We start from the raw sequence: 18,394 nt of genomic DNA on the forward strand, positions 1-18,394 counted from the left end.
TCAAAAACTTTGATATACAAAATAATTATATTAATATCATATTGAAATTTTGATATATCAATTTTTGATATGGTATAAATTTTATATCTTTTACACTCAATATTGATATACGGAATACTGAATTATTAAATTACATATTGATACTGTACCGAAAATTTTCCGATACGGTATAATACCATTAAAATTTTTGATATTTTTGCTAATTTTTCCTCTTACAAATGATTTTTTTTATTCGCCTATTAAATAAATCTAAATCGAAACTTATACCTATTCAGAAATTAATCTCTAAAATATATTATTAAAAAAAGTCAATTATTGGTGTTAATCTAACAGCTAAGTCTATCAATCGCCTTGACAATAAATCAACGACTCAAACTGATGGAGCTCAACATGATGATCAATCAGCTTGACAATAAATATACGACTCAAACTGATTGAAGTCTATCAATCACCTTGACAATAAATCAACGACTCAAACTGATGAAGCTCAACATGATGATCAATCAGCTTGACAATAAATATACGACTCAAACTGATGGAGCTCGACATGACAATGTAAATATTATTACGTTCATATTCTTGATATACTCTCTCAATTATTAAAGCACATAATAGACGTGTTCTTCTCGGCATTGATCTCATCTATTGTCAATTATCTCTTAGAATATTGACATATATTTCGAGTAAGTTTAGTGTTAAAGTCAAGGTGAAATTAAAACGAGACTTCCAATTTTTAAAACAACATTACCCGTCCAAGTGCTTACCATTTATTTTTAAGACAACATTGTCTGACGACATGTAAAGAATAAATATTTAAACATGTTTAAATACCAAATATCAATAAATATTTATTTACAATTTTAAATGCACAATTAATTAATTGATCAAGTGAATGTAAACAAGTACTACGGACTCCTTTGCCTGACTCAGCTTGAGGTACATAGACAGATCTACCAAAACTAGAATAAGATTTTATAATATTCAACAACACATGAATAAACTTTATCATTTAATCTGTGAAGTACAGAGAATCATAAACAAAGTGCCTCTTAACAGTAACCAAACATTATTACATTCATCAAATTTACGAGTAGAAGCTTGATGTATACCACTTCCATTGAAGCAACAGTCCATATGCAACAAACCCTAAAAATATATACATATGGACACACTGGAATGGCCAAACACATTAAAACACACTTCTTCGATTTATCGTTTCCTCTAAAAGAATAATCCTTAGTAGTTTCAAACTCATGCTAGCAAACACTCGGCATAAATAAAGAAATACCAAGAGGGCCGATCGCAGAATTCGAATAAAAAAATCAAGGATCAAATAACCAATCCAAAGAAGCAATGAAAATGCAAATGGGCGAGTGGTCCACTTCACGATTTCACATACTTAGAAGAGATCCTTCTTTCTTTTCTGGACGTCCTGCTTCCACTTGGGCTGCTGATTGAAGAGTTCTCTGGTCATACCGAACACATTCTGGAACTCAGCATCAGATAAGTAAACCTATTGAAGAAGAGCACCGAAAGACTTTAAAAGCTTGAAAAGAAGAAAGCGGATATTTCTATGATTATTTTGAAAGAAGTCCTGATGACGAACCTCTCTTCGTTTGTAATCGATTCCTCGAACAGGACTGCTTGAGTTTGATTTCAGCCGCTCATAACTATATGTACTTTCACCCTTGTGCTCTGCTGTATCTGGGTCTTGTGGTTCCTCTGAGTCCACCACTTGGCTCGCTAATACGTGGTTGTCTTCATTGTCTTCCTTTCCTCCAGAAAGTTCTACAAGATCTTCCACCCTCAACTCCAGACTTTGAGTTCTTAAAGGAACTGCAAAAACAGCATGAGAATTTCAGTCAAAGCAAACATTAAGAAAGGATCCGCTAATAAATTTTTGTAAATAACTTGGATCTTGTTACATTCACCGTGGTATGATTAAACCAGGGTAGGTACAAATAAACTAGTAACGGTCATGAGTACAAATCCGTGCATTGTATTTTCAAATTGTTAGGATGACAAGTGCCATTGATACCAGTAGATGGGGATTGGCGACTTCTCTAACAGCAGTTAGTCTGCCACCTTGTAGATCCAAATTCAGTCCCTCCATGATGCAAAATATTGTCCATCATGAATGCAAAGACAAGCTATTTGATTTATTGTAAGTCCATGTCCATGAAGAGAATGCAGATCTATGTATACAATGATAATTTGAATAAGTCAATATCTACACCTTATACAAGAGACCTAAATCTTTCATAGATTCATCTGTCAACACCAATTACAAAGAAAAATACAAGATCCCACCTCTATCACTCCCCAACACACACAAGAAAAATAAACAAACTCTTTCTGAAAAGAAATCCCTCATCTACAAGTCTTGTAGTCTGCTACAACCTACAACCTTAAATGCATCAGTGGTTACCACCAGTGAGAAATTTACAACCCCAGTTGGCACTTGGGCATAGCAGTGCCTATTGGACCCAATGTGTTACCGAAACTAAACAAAAATGTCCATCCATACTCCATTCTCCAAAATTAATTCTCAACAGACATATATCTAAGTCTTACATAATCCATGGTCAGGACAAATGTGGTAGAATTCAATTAATCAAATATTTGACCATTCATCGTTCAATGAGACAAGAAAATTATAGATGGCCAGTAATAGAAAACAAAAATATTAAAGGTTCAGATTCAAGACAATTATACCAGTGCCAGTTGCTTCTGGAGCAGGAGAAGAGCTTCTGCTGCTTCTTGCTGTGGAAATTTCAGACTCACCCTTCTTCGTTTCAGCAGTCAAAACAGAAGATAGGGCAGCAAATGCAGCTGCTCTCTGTGACCCTTGTTTTGGTTCTGGTGGCTTTGGAGCAGTAGTTTTTTTGCTTGAAGCTGGATTGAATGCAGACGATAATGCTGCTAAAGCAGAAGCTCTTTGTGTCGGACCACTGTGGTTCACAGTGTAGGCTTTGTTATTCGACTGCGGCAAAGCACTCGAAGATGAATTGAATGCAGAGTTGAGGGCCGCTAATGCTGAAGCTCTTTGAGTGGGTCCACCACTGTGATTAACATTGTTTGCCTTGCTGGATTGTGATGAACCGCTTGAAGATGGATTGAATGCCGAAGAGAGGGCTGCTAAAGCTGATGCTCTTTGAGTGGGTCCACTATTCCTCACATTGTCAGGCTTGTTAGACTGCAGACAGATCACAGTAGTTAAGTTGTTCTTGTAACTGGACCTACTCAGGATGCTGTTTAGTGGTATATATTGGTATCTACTTGTTTCAATATATATAGGGAGAAAGAGATTCTCCCTATATATCTATATGTAGAGTTTATTTCAAAATGATCGTTTGAAACATAGATTGAAGTTATGCTTCCCGTATTAAGAAATGAGAATAAGAGATTCTTCAGATTTTAAATCAAACTTTGAACCTCATATAGCTTACAAATTTACTGATTAAAATTTTGGCTGATAGAGCTTTTGCGTACTTACCTTAAACCAACAGATCTTGCCAATGCAATTATTCAAAAAATTTCCATTTACCTTTGCAAATTGCACACTATTATCCAGAATATCTCATTATCTATTTCCTGTAAAACTAAGATTACTTTTCTTCTTGTAGCATATATGATGTATATGGAGTGTCACTAATTCGATGTCTCTGATAATAGAAAAAAATTATCCGACTTATTATTGTCACCCTAAAGGGCAATGAAAGTTTTTTTAAAAAAAAATGAGTATCAACAATTCTGAAATAATAAAATGTACCAAAACTCAAAATTATGTTACCATTTTGTTATTTCCCTTAATTTATAGCCTTCTAATGGTCTCTAGCTACTTAGAATTTTTCATACCAAGTAGTGGTGAAGGCAAAGACTTTATACCAAATATGATAGGCATTCATGCTCATAAGATTTTTAGCATTGTTTGACACAGTCTGTCAGAACTTAAAGCAACCCTCCACCTATTTAATCCAGCCTTCAGATTGTCACTGGCAGTTATTTTTAGATTTGATCAAATAATGGTTTATCATAATTCCTAAATGTATAAACTGTTAGGAAAGAGTTCAATCTATAGATACATGACCAGAATGTTAAAGATATTGTTATCAGCATTTTAATCTGTCAAGGCATCACTTGCAGACTTCAAAGGTAACTGCTAATGGGAATGAATTTAATGTTTTACAGACTTTTTATAAAGAAGCCAAACATATGCACAGCTGACTTCCACTATTTCAACTCAGGACAAGAATCATGATTATCAAATGGGATTGTCTGAGTCAATTCTTTACAGGATAGTTGCCCATAACAGTAAATTGTTAGCAGATATATAATTCTCTAGAGATGAAGCATACAACTAAAGATGACCTTGGATTTTTATATCTTTCTAGAAGTAAAAGGCATGACAAGAAGACATTTACCTCTGGAGTATGCATAACTGTACCAAAAAGTAGTGATAATCTTTTCTGGAATGAATTTCCTTGAGCCTGTTTTACAAAAAAGCAATTTTGAGCATTCAAATTACTGATATCTAATAGAACAAACAATCAAAATTTGCAAACCAAATTGAAAGGTGAATTAATTATACATGAAAGTAAACTGAAAGTAAAGTAACAAAATGAACAAAGCATGAGATCATAGAAACCATGAAAAAGGGTAACTTACAAAATTAAATATAATTTTCATCTAGATTCATAATAATCATTACTTTGCCTTTGATACTTTATAAAACCAGAGAACTCATTATAAATACTGCGATTTTAAAAAGTAGAGAATTTTAAGATTTTTTTAAAAACAAAATTAAAATCTATTTTGACGGTTACAATCATGCCAAACATGTTCTTTATATTACTTTTGTTTTTTGTGAACGAAAATTAAAAATTAAAAAAAAAAAATCAGTTCCAAACTGGCCTTGATGTTCAGAGACCTCTAAGTTTAGAGTATTTTTTATTCTGCTAGATGAATCTATTCATATCCTTGGTCTCAAAAGGTTCACTATTAGTAACAATTTCACCTAAAAAATGGTTATGGGCCATGTTTACGAGGTTTTTTGGAAAGCTGCCAGGGACTAACACAACCGTCAAACTGTAAGTGAAGTTTACATGCAGTTAGTTCACAAATGCTACATTTAATTCATTTAATTACAAAAAAGAAGTAAAATAAGAGAGACAAACAAAGCCATTTTCAATTCATCAACCCAAGTCCCAATTATTTATGGTCAATCACGTGGATATAATTAATCCCTACATTGAAATTTATGAAGACTATATCTCTAGTAATATTCATATCTTAATTTAATATAAGCTTCTTGCATAAAATAAATAGCCTCCAAAACAACAAGCTTGAGCTAGCATTTTAATTCATTGGTAAATTGTACTAGTTAAGGGCATCAAATGTCTCACCTATATAAAATACAGTTGTGTTTCAGAATCAATATTTCAGATGAGTAGGTAAAGAAATAATCAAAATCAACAGAGCTCACCATTGCCTTTGTGTTGTTCCAAGTGAAGTATGCTGTGAAGAAGCATGGTTCATTACCTTCAGTGACTATATACATAGGAATATCTGGAGATAGACCCTCAAGTGGCACTGCATGCTCAATGTATTTCTGAAAAATGGATGTTTAGGGAATAAAAGCGCCAAAAGGAAAAAAAACAAGCATCCAAGAGTAGGAAATTAGCACTTATACCTGTCCTACAATAAATGCCTTTTGTTTCTCCTTGGAATCCACATGTTGACCAACCCAAACAAAAATCTCAACATGTGAATCAAGTATCAACATGTCCTCAGTCAATAAATCATCTTGTGAAAAATTGAAAACTTCAGGGAACTACAATAGAGAGAGTCCATTAATGAATATGAACAAATTACCCTTAAAGTGCTTCAGATGTCAAATGCTATCAAGGCATCATAAATTGCATACCTCAAATTTTCCTGGAGTGTCAGGTCCACAACATGAAGATGTCGAGCAGTGATGAAGTTGAATATTGTCATTTATATGGTTATATAAAAAGTCATACAAGTAATGAAAGCAATCTTTGATTGGGAAAAAAAACCAACCTTTATTTAATGAAATTGTGTACAAGTGGGGATCTTTAATGATATCTTGAACAACTTTTTTGTTAGTATAGCTTTGCTTTCCACCAAGAGCAAACCAGAAAGAAGAACTCTCTGTTCCCTCCTTGGCATGCTTCAGTGTAACACCTGGCTGTTGGGTAAGAAATTGATAATTATATGTTCCATTATAAGCAGATATAATTAATTGAGAGATGCAGTAACATGAAAACTGAGACAAACCAATCAGAATACTGTGCAATCTTTAATTCAATTGTCAATGTCACATTATTGAAATATGTACCCACAAGTAACATATTGATCAAGTAAGATTCAGTATAATGATTTTCCGCTAGTGTAGAGAAGGATGTAAATTTTAAATCTTTATATACTAGGAAGTAGGGCTAGTATAATACAGCAATATGCTGGGCAGCTTTATTGGTTAAAACAGAAGCTTCAATGATTACCTCATATTCTTTGTCAACCAGTTAATATATTCTTCTTAAAGTGTTCTCTATCACCAAAAAATAAATCTATGATCAAGAACTTCCATTGAAAGCCATGATATAAACTAGACCTCAAACTACGAGTGTGAGCCAAAAGTTGTGACACGCATGAGAGAAGGGCAAGAGAAGAATATAATAGATGTTAGAGCTGACCATGAGCTAGTACCAGTCATCAAAGAATAACCATGGTTTCAAATCTTGAGCATGCCAGTCGGAATGGGTAAATATTTTGTTCCACACACATACCCCACAGTATTCAAGTAGTCGAGTCCTTCCGCAATCCTGCCTTCGTGGTTAGCATCTTCCATGAACTTGAGTGTTTTTTGCAAGGACAAAAACCTTTCACCCTAGCTGCAAGCATCTTCCACCTTCGTCCAAAGAGGCCTTAGCATCTTCCACTGTTTTGCAACCCTCCACCTGCTCCTTCCATGACTGTCTGCCCAAGACAGCCAGATCCTTCCTCAACATGACACCACCTCCTCTCGAGCTGCAAACTCCTTCAACTGACCAGGTAGGTTCCTCCTCCACTTCTTCCCCCTCTTGTTCTTCTTTTCCCTCCTTGTCCTTAACAACCCGACTGAAAAAGGAAATCATTCCTACCAGAGACTGAAACTCAAGCATGGGTCGATAAACCTTGGTATTAACCATGGTACAAGTGCCCGTTTCTATCTATTTCTTACATGTTTCTTAATGCCATACTTTTAGGACTAAGTATGATCAAGTGCCAAAACTGCCTAACCAGCACAATGCGAATATTTGAATCCTTGGGTTTGTTTACTCTAAATTTTTTGGATGGAATGTAAATGCCTAACATACTGGTTATTGTGATCAACCAATTAACTGTCAGCTTCATTAAGTGGTCCTAAAATAATGGAGTCGGTGCTCCTAAATAATGGAGCCATGTTGGACCTAACTTTCCTTTTAGATATTTTATCTGATTGAGATAGATAAAACAGTATTTGATTGATTAAAAGAGAACCATTACATTAGTGCGTACACATACATAGTTTAATGAATCTCATTCGGAAAGTTACCTTTATAAACTCAGCAACTCTTGCAGCCCACTGCTGTTGTTCCAAAGTACTTGAGATTCCATGCCAAGCAAATAGAGAAGTCCCAGATTGTAAAAGGAAACAATCGCTGGAGGTTAAGGATGTTGCAACCTTAATGCAAAGAAGCAAAGAAAAACTATGTTAGTGTCAGTTTGCTAAAAGCCATTCATAAAAGCTAATGGAAAAGTTAGTAGGCTATTTTGATTGTGAAAATAAGTATAGAAGCAATATTCTTATACCAATCGACAATGGTAATACAACTTAATGATGATTAAGATGCCAGCTTGTTGCACTATGATATCCATATCTGCTAAGGTGGTCACTGAATTCAGACCCATAGAAAATCCACACTTCGTTCAACTTTCTTTTTAATGTGATCCAGATATTTTGTTCATTTATTGCACTGATATCTTACATTAGGATAAAAAAATTGACAAAAATTTCCTTACAACTCAAAAAAACAATTCAACAACTTCTGTTATCCTCAGAGTAAGTCTAGAATCAAGAAAAAAAAAGGATGGCCTAAATGCAAGAGGCTGCAGGGATAACAGGATTAAGGAAGAATGACTAAAGGAGCTATAAGACAAAAAACTTATTTCAATGGCTCAAATCCTTGGCAACCTTAAAGAGGCACACTATGTCATGTGAAAGAATCTTAAGTATCCATTTGAGACTTTGAATGGAATTGAAATAAAAGATAGTGCATCAATAATTTGTGCTTGAAATTCTGAATCATGCAATGCTCCTATGCAGTTTTCCAAAAACCAAATGAATACTTTATTTTTAACTCTCAACATTTGCATGTTTTAAATCTGGAATTTTAGACAGAGTAAGGTTTCATTATGTTTGAAAAGTGGAAAACAAGAGTTTGAGATAAGAGCTTGAGAAGAAAGTTAATTGAAGAAAAGCCACATAAGCATACCGCATCAACTTGAGTGGTTTTATTATTATGGACTGATGTACCAGATACTTGAATAAGTGCAATGCTATCCGAAGTGTAAGTTTCATCATTGATGTTCTTCTCTGCTAAATGCTTTTTGTAGCTAGAGCCGATTCCACCCTAAAGAAGATAACAGATGTGGTCAAGCACTATATCAAAGACAATCAAGAATCTTCTTGACTATATAAAAACAGCTGGTTCACTTTTGCTGTCAAATGGGAAGCAAATCAGTCAATCAAGCAACACCTTTAGGACAACCATAGGCTGAAAAAGTGCAATAAACTGAGGTGGTTCTTTGCCTTGAAAGACATAGCCCTGCAGGAGAAAACAACTGATCAAGCTTTTTTTTGTCACATGCAAATATACAATCAAGCTAACCAGGTACCTGAACAGGTCGTCCTTTCAATGAGTTGCAGATTGAGTTAGACAACCGAGTAGCTGTTGCTCGATCATCCTAGCACCAAAACATATCAAACATATCACTCTACAATTTAAGGTTTCAATAAATAAATGTAAGTAAACAAACTGTGTTAAGTGTATGGAGTTATAAACACTAGAATCAGACACAAAGAACAAAGAAAGAGAAGTTTGACCCAATAAATAAATAAATAACATAATCCCTGGAATTTGTGATGCGCACATGGTAAAGTGACAAAGAAGATCATTCATTGAATGCTGAAACTGGATCAGAAAAGCCTACAAGTTTTGATAATTAAATCAAATAAATATTAGGAACTCACGCCTTCAACTTTAATTGTTCAGAATGCCAAATCCCTTAAACCATGTAAAGTAGAGTTTTCATATATATCCCTCTACCACTCATAACTTCAACTTTAATAGATTCACCTTGTCTAAATATAAAACTAACTAGTTGTCTTTTAATACTTTCATATCATTTCGGCTCATTTTTATCATTGTATCATCTAAGAAAACTCAAAAACATAAATAAATTACTGGCCATATGATGTATAAATAATGGGGATTATTATGAAGATAACCACCAAAAGATTAAGACACGTAAGTCAATTGGCAGAAAAAAAAACTAACAGATCTTGTATGCACTTGAGGATGGTCAAAAATAACCACTCCTAATCAATTGCACTAAACTAATATTGGTTGAGTTAATGAAAATTGTGAATCTACTCAGAAACAAAGAAATGGGCAATTCAGATTTCATAATTCAAAACTTATAAGTCAGAAATCCATTTTGGTACTTCATCAGCTTACCTGAACACTGTCCTTTCCTATCCAACAGCACAAGTAGTATTCATCTTTTTTCTCACTGGCACGATAAGTACAGAGTACAATGTAACAATCCCCACTGTAAAATCTACCGATCTCTTCATTTGGAATTGGTTTTTTTGTGCCACCATTAATAAGCCAAACCTAGAGTCATGTTTCACAAATTTGAAGCACAATGACAATTAGGTTGAATTTCTGGTGCACCTTACTAGGAGGTCAAAGTAATGTTGTGCACCTCAAGTTTTTCTGATCCTTCAATTAATGGGGGAATCTCCTCACTTAGAACTGGTGCTTTGGATGCGCCCTTCACATCAACACCTTGTTGCTTTAGCAAAGCTACCAATACAATAGAAGGAAAAATGATCACAAATCTGGACCAGATAAATACCAAAGATCAGAAATAGAGTTAACTACCAGCCACTTTTCCTCGGGCTTCATCACCACCAGGGATTCCTGCTCCAGATACTGAACCCACTGGCCATGATTCAAAGTGGGATTTAAATGACTGTGTCTCATAACCTTGAATAACTTGAGTTATCTGTGTTGCCTTTGATCTATTTTGATTAATGATCAAATCCTAAAAGCATATTCATGAAGTAAAATTATCAAACATAAAACACATAATTAAAGAAAAGAAAAAGTCAACTTTTACCTCAGCAGCTTTGCTTATAGCTTTTCTCTCATCAACTTGAGTTACCCGACCAACCCAAATGAATATCTCAGCTCCACAATCCAGTACATAGCATTTATTATTCTCTAAAATTGCTCTGGAAGGATTGTTATCTTCCAGCTTCAACTGACCAACATTTATACTACCAAGGAAAAGTAATCATTGTTACGGCATTATTGTTTGCAAAATTATCCTTTTCTTACTAGAATTTTGGACTGAAAACTGCTTCATGCAAGATCAACATCATGGAAGTAGAAATATAAAGAAGGCTACCTAAGCAACTTATATACATACTTAGGCAGAGTACAAATCAAAAAGAACAGTTGTCAGTTGCATATAAGCTTTTCTAAACTAATAAAATATTTACTTTTCTAAAGCAACCATACAACCTAGGCCTTTATCAGCTAAAAAGAACACCAGTTTACAACTTTGCCACATATGTTGAATGACAACTGTACTATATCAAAGCAATTTTTTACATGTTAAATTCTAAAAAAAACAATATTGTAGTCACTGACCTGTAAAGCATTTCTTCATGAACATGATAAATATTTATTTTTCACATGCAACTATTGTAGAGCATGTCCTTATTAACTAAAATAAAACACCAGTGCACAACTTGTTGCAGCACTTGCATCTTGAACCAACAATGTACAATATCCTAGCATAAAAGTATAAGTCTGAACTACTTTGAACCTACCATAGAATTTCTAGAGACAATTTGTGCTTAAGAAAATTAGAGATTCCCAAAATAATTTTTCTGGTCCTGTTACAATCCTGTGACAGTATAGAAAAGCTCATCTATGTTGGGTTGAAATTTTATAACACAAAAAAAGAATAGCCCAATGCACAAAGCTCCCACCAATGTTAGGTCTTAGAGAAAGATCATACCATATTGGGTATACCCCACATTGCAAGAGGTTATTTTCACAACTCGAACCCATGATCACAAGGTTGCACGGCATTAACTTTACCGTTGTGTCGAAGCTCCCCTTCAAGCTTTATAAGACAAGAAATCCTAAAATAGTTTCAAAATGGAATTGTTGGAATATGTGGAAAAGTGGATTGTTTTTTTAGATTTATGCATAGTGCCAATTCCTAAGAATGAATCTTGAAAATTATGTGCTCTTTAATATTTGGTAAGCCATAGTAATTATAGCTCATTCCTCCACATCAGCCAAGCCTGAAATATACCTAAATCAACAAAATAGAAACATATGGCTAACCTTGATTCTAGATGGCCATGATCCATAATGTTAAAAGACATTGTTAATATTTAATATTAACAATGCCTTGAATGAGTAGACTTGGGCACACAGTCTCAAACTTTTGGGGTTGATTGATGGTGCGATTTGGGTTGATTGATGGTGTGATCACACTTTCAAGGATATTGTGATCAATGCATACCAATGATGATAGCATATGATAAGGTATGTGATTTATTTGCCGGGTCTACTGTTCTTCCAAACCAGGACATCTATATTACTTTCCTAGGATCTGAAATTTATGCTTTTTTAGAACAAGCATTTCACTTTGCTCACTTCGACACTTACAAAGGGACATTTATACGACCAGAAATCTCAGGTGGAAATCATTCCGTTTCATCATATTATAGGATCTGGGAGGAAAGAGGTACTAGAATGACCAGGCATATGACAAATCCCGCTTGACTTCTAAATGCCCTACAAAACAAAATTCTTTTCACCTACATATACAGGTATTCTAATAATATTTGAGACTGATGTCACCCTGGTATCACAAATCCCGCTTTTGTGATATGCCTGGTCATTCTAGGACCTCTCTGTGGAGACTGATGTCACCCTGGTATCATCTCTGTGGAGACTGATGTCATATTTGATACGAGGATTCATCAGACCACATTTTAATAATGTGTGATGGTTCTACCAGGGTGATCAGATCAAGGCTTCTTCCTGCACTACTTGATTTTACTTCTTCATGAGATCATGCCAATCTGAACACTGTAAAAAACTGAATTCTATGGAGAAGAATTTGTGGGGTTAGTTTCCTCATTTAGCAAGCACATAACCTTATTGTTTTCTAATGATATCTCCAAGCTACATCTTCTCTCATATACTATCTTTACATATTTGTTTGTTCTTAATAAATCTTCAAGTTGGCCTCTTTCATTCATCACAGGAGAGAATTACATCACCATGCTACAAGTTTTGTGAGGATGGAATCAGCTTATCCTTCTATCTTATATAAAATATATTAAAGACAAAAGTACAAAGTTACACGGTTAAATGATAAAGTGCATTTACATATTCTTGTTATGTCCACGTTTTATTCATACTACCAATTTATTATATAGAATAGGTACTTGCACTCTTGGTCAGAAATTTAGTATTATAGAAAATTAAGCTAACAAATCGAAGAGGGATGAAACTGATAGGAACAACTTATCAAACAAGAAAAGGAATTATTTTCTGATTCTGAGAAAAATTGTAATCAAATAAAATAAAAAATGAAGTTCCATTTTTCAATGATTCAACCATGAGTAAGTTAATTCACCTATAGAGTTTTGCAGGAACAATTTCCAGAGCAAGGTCATCTTCAGTCAAAACCTTCTTGGCAATTGGTGCAAAACCACCAAAAAGCACCCAGAATTCACCAGAATCTATATCTGCTTGGAGTTTTCCGTCTTCTGCCTTGGTTCATGCATAGAGTACATTAAGAAAAACACCATACTGAAATGACTGAGTGTGGATATTCAAATCTTTAGTCTCACCAATTATTGCAACATCACATTTCCCATCATGATACTGGTCTTTCAAATGTTGAACTACTTCCAGTGCTTTTGCTCTTTCTTGGATATTAGAATTAGCACCATTAAATTGATATATCTTCTTCTCCGTGTCCAGTATAAATACATCATCATGATTCAAAGATGTGCGAGCAAAAGGAACCTAACAATTTCAGGGAAATGAGCCTTACCAATCTGAACATTAAAAGTCATGAAAATGAGTGGAATAACAGTGTCACCTGTTTCATTCTAACAATGCGCTTTCCTCTGCATATATACAGTCGTGTCTCAAACTTCTCCTCTTCTGGTTTTTTGAATCCAGAAGCAAAACCTCCTTTGAGAGGAATAATGCATGGTTTGAAATATGACAAAAACTGGTCAGATTCATTGCCTTGAAGTTCTCTGTGCTGAACAGCACGACCTCCGAGTACTGCATCAAGCTCAACACTCTTGATTGCAGCAGTCCCTGCTTCATCCTAAGAATAATGCATAAACTCAATCTCATAAGCAAATAACATAATTTCAAAACCAGCAAGTCAAAGAAGCATACTTGACTAGAATCTTTTCCGATCCAAAAGTGAATGTCGTATGCATATGCGCCACCTCTAGAAGTTGTCTACACATAAAACATAAAACTTGTTGAAAGTACAAAAAGAAAACATTACCAATACAATAAGGCATCCACCAAGATAAGAACATAGTGACTTCATAAAGCATTCAGATGTCAGTGAACAAGGTTAAAGGCCATAATTGTATAAACTAAAGATATGTTCTCTAGTCCTCCAAGGACTGCATAACACCTTTTTCTCATTATTTCTATTAACATATTAAAGAAAAAGACTAATGTTCCGTAATCACATTTCTGAAGTCCAAATGTCAGGATTGTTAAAGAAACTGCAGGAGAGTAATCGAGCATTCATAATACAGAAAATCATAAAAGGGCAGCCTGATGCACGAAGCTCCCGCCATGCGGGGTCCCGAGGAAGGATCTATTGTATGCAACCTTATCCTGCTTTTTGCAAGAGGCTGTTTCCAGGATTCAACCCGTGACCTTTTGGTCATATGGCAACAACTTTACCGTTGCGCCAACGCTCCCCTTCATAATACAGAAAATCATGAAAAGTAAAAGCTAAATAATAATACATAAAGTCTCGCCATTATGTCAAACCTCCCTAAGTGACTTATGATCTCATTTTACTGTTTCACAGGATCAGTATTGAGGATTAAACTGTTGCAGACACATGAGCTGACAGATTGCCTACACTAGGAGTTTGCATGATATATTTAATCCTCTTAAGTTTTGATGTTCCTAAGACCCAAAGTCTAATTTATAGTCTAGAATACGATCATCATTAATTGACAATGCTAGTGTACATTCCAAACATCTCATCATATATTTGGTTTGCTCTAATACCAACTATAATGGCCAACTTAGAGAGAGTTGTCTTGTTAATTTCATCAAGCCCAACTCAATCACTAGCTCAAAACACTTATCCCAAGTTATTAGTAGTTCACTCATCTATAAAACCTATAAACTATTAGTAAGACCACAATTATCTACGTGAAACTATAATATAAGGGTCATTTATGAGCAAGACAAATTCATATGTTTTACCATGTGATAGATACAAAGACTTTTACCCAACTTCATTAAGTTACATACATAGACAAGTCCACAAAATGAAAATTTTCAAATAATTGTCCATTCTTTAGAGTCCTTTACATTAAAGTAATGCCATAGATCATAAATCAAATAATCCTGATATTTGAGGTAGGGATAGATTCACTAGTGCACTGGAGTTCTCAGACTCAAATGCTAGGAAGGACACAACATAATGGAAACCTAACATGAGACTAGATATTAGGAATTCATGTAAAACTAAAGAGCTTATTGTCCACACTGAACTGTCAATTGACCACAATGAAGCCTATTTTTCTCTTAGATTAGAGTTTTGGTTAGACACATTAAACTAACTTCCCCTTGGACATGGGTAAAAGTTCTTGAGGAAAGACACTTTTTTATTAAAAGTACTATTTGTGGTGCAGTCTTTTCATCAAACTCCATTTGTGACACTGATTTTAGCTTTATTGACAGTTTGTGCTTTCTTTTTTTTTGAACGAATCAACCTGATTTTCTATGTCCATCAAAAGTCACTCAGCCAGAATTTTCAAGTCAGTTCATGCTCAAAACATCTTGTATTTCTGGAAATTGTAGTGTGAAATCAACAGGAACATTATGAAGAATTTGATTATGGTTGCATCATCCAATATTTGGGTCACAATTGTAAGATTACTCTCACTAACGTAAATGCCACTCATGCAACAAACAAAAATGAAAAAGGTATAGAAAGAGTACCTGTAAGATTATGTATGAATCTCCTGAGTAAAATTTACCATAATCAGACTTCGGAAGAGGTACAGGCTGAAAATTCTCAATACGCCAAACCTCCATCCCACTATGTTATGTCAAGTATTTGATAAGCCAAGAAAAAAAGGAAATATAGGAAGAAAAACTAAGAAAATCAGGTAAAACTACTAAAAAAAATTTGTGCTGGTGCACTGTATTGCATAATAAGAAAGGATACACTCTTTGACCAGCTCCCTGAAATGCAGGATCAAGAGATTTTGTGGAACTAGACATAGTGCAGCAACCTGTTATTTCGCAAGATAAGGTGCAATTACAGATTAATGAGTCAAATAAAGGGCATGAAACTTCACCACAACATAATAAACTAAAGATAAAACTATTAGAATCATCAGTTAAAGCATGGTTGGCAATCATACATGATTAACTAATCATAAGTTTGATACCATACAAGATTATCTAGGGGCCTGGGGCAACACCAGATAGGGCAAGGTTTCAGTAAAGAGTGAAATTAATAAATTGTATCCTAAAAATCAAGCATAAGTAGAATAAAACTTAATCTTATACCATTAATCTGTTTATTATTTGACCAGTATATTTTTTAAATTGTCTATTTTTATTTCCATCACAACCTCCACCCAATGTCACAGCTTGTGAGGAAGCAAATACAATAAATTCTATCCTCCATCCAAATTTTAGTAAAACTTCTGGACCTGGTTTATATTACTAGTATATTTGAGCTTGAGGTACAAACTAAAATGATCTCACCAGATAGGAGCTAGAAATGTCAGTTTTGAGCTCAAGGCATGCTCAAACAATCTCTCTACATGGCATCCGTGCATTAAGTTAAGTGAGAATAGCTTAGCTCCTACCCTGGAATAGTTTTGAACTTACCTGCCTTATCTCTGGCTCTACTTGGTATCATGTGTGACTTCTTTAACCCTGGCCTTGCCACATATTTACAATGTTTTTCAGGATTTTAAAGAGTAGGGCCCTATCATCATCACAAAATTCCTAGTCAAGAAAGTATGCCATTGTATTCAAACATTTATTCATCTTCCCTTTTTGGAATCTATATTCTTCTTGAGATAGTTCATAGCAGGATTCCCTCAACCTTGTTATTGCCTCCCCATTTACAAACTCAGCACTTCTTCCCTAACCATATTGGAACTTGTCATTGCAGCTGAATTCGCCTGCCTTGCTGGCACACTAAAAAGTCTAAGATATCGAGAACTTTGCCATTGTTTAATTTTTCAGCTTTCCAACATCAACGAGTATAAACATGATTGACAAACTAGGTTTCACTTTCAGTGAATCAAAATTTCATTTTCAGCAGTTAAAAAACAGCAACCATCATCAACAACGATAACAACAACAACAAAAAAACATATTAAAATATAATCGAGACCTGAAACCCAATTTCAATCACTAGTTGGCAGAATCTCACAAGTCAAATCGGCATAAAGAAAGTTTAAAACCGAAGTACACAGATCATTCCATTGAGCTAATTTTCAAATAAAAAATATATATATCATCAAACTAAGGCATAGAACATGTAAACCAAACATTTTTCTCACGGATAACCATCTAGAAGTCACTAAAATAACATCAAAATGATCCAGAAAACCAAGTTAACAAAGCCAACGCATATAACGATGTTTGATCTGTTCTACACCGTTGCTAGATCACGTCCCAGAAAAAGTGACATAGTGTACAAACGTGTTAAGCTTGAAAACCAACAAAATTTCAGTTATAAATCGTTTCTTTTCCTACTGACACAACCATCCACGGAAACCAACTGCAAATCCGATATCTAGAACAACAAGACCGCCATCCATCCAGGAATCTCGGCAGACGAATAAACAGGGAAACGAACCATCAGACATGATCTCAAATCCACAGCCACATCCAACATGATCAAGATAAATTTCTCCCTGCTGCAACTATATACATTCCAGAACAACTATACTTCTAAGAAGGCAAAACAGAGTAACAAAAATAATCAAGCAGGCACCAGATGAACAAGCAGGGAGAAGATCCGGTGACGACGGAGGAGACGCAGACGACAGATCGAGCAGGAAAAGAAGATTAAAAAGTTGCTGTGAATTGTGATCGCCTTTTCCTGTGCGATGCGAGCGATATAATGGGAGGCAATCGAGGGCTCCAGCCAGTTAAGGCAGTGTGATTGTGAACTCCGCTTCCCTCGTCGCAGTCCTCGCGGGACCCTGTCCCGCACTCAGGTCATGTGCGGGTCCCGGTCGGCATGTGTGCGATCGGCGGGGTGGGTATCCTGAGGGTTCGTGAGCTGGGGTGTCAGAGCATAGGAGAGTGGCGGTCTATTAAAAGAAAAGCGCGAGTCAACAACTTTCCGAGCTGGCGGCGGGTGAACTTTTGCTGCCATGACCACGCCAGCCAGGGGAATCAAATCGCCGACCAAGCCGAGGTGGACCCTGCGGTGAACCGGAACGGTTCACCGGTGGGAGAAGGGGACTCATCACGGACCCGCTGCGTTCGGAAACCAGGCCAACTGTCAATTAAACCGGCTCGAACCGGACGAGAATGCATGGGGCTTTGCTAATTTTTAAAACGGCATTTTCAGGCACCGCGTGAGTAAGTTCTGATAGTATTTACGTATTCAATTTTTATAATATTTAAATTACGTATTGTATTCTTAAAATACTCTTAGGGCATCTTTGGTTACGGGTTATCATTGATAACCTTGATAAGTAATCAAGGATAACTTTGTTTGATTTAAGTAATCAGTGATTCCCGGTAATACAACATCCCCGCCATATCAG

The 18,394-nt window shown here is 35.3% G+C and overlaps 1 protein-coding gene across 1 annotated transcript; it reads right to left on the minus strand.

Moving 5' to 3' along the window:
• Window positions 1–992: 992 nt before the first annotated feature.
• LOC121981076 (villin-2-like) lies at window positions 993–17,754 on the minus strand. Its single transcript, XM_042533418.1, has 23 exons — window positions 17,611–17,754; window positions 15,817–15,883; window positions 15,588–15,687; window positions 13,782–13,847; window positions 13,471–13,707; window positions 13,217–13,394; window positions 13,000–13,132; window positions 10,450–10,609; window positions 10,212–10,374; window positions 10,033–10,133; window positions 9,783–9,941; window positions 8,941–9,009; window positions 8,802–8,870; window positions 8,538–8,675; window positions 7,598–7,726; window positions 6,064–6,211; window positions 5,927–5,937; window positions 5,693–5,833; window positions 5,486–5,611; window positions 4,425–4,490; window positions 2,716–3,196; window positions 1,607–1,836; window positions 993–1,513 (listed from the first exon to the last, which is right to left on the minus strand). The coding sequence occupies exons 2-23, from the start codon at window positions 15,870–15,872 to the stop codon at window positions 1,400–1,402; spliced, it is 3,075 nt and encodes a 1,024-aa protein (XP_042389352.1). The 5' UTR covers window positions 15,873–15,883; window positions 17,611–17,754; the 3' UTR covers window positions 993–1,399.
• Between the last annotated feature and the right edge of the window lie 640 nt (window positions 17,755–18,394).

The sequence above is a fragment of the Zingiber officinale genome, chromosome 5A, assembly GCF_018446385.1.
Source record: "Zingiber officinale cultivar Zhangliang chromosome 5A, Zo_v1.1, whole genome shotgun sequence".
NCBI lineage: Eukaryota > Viridiplantae > Streptophyta > Magnoliopsida > Zingiberales > Zingiberaceae > Zingiber > Zingiber officinale.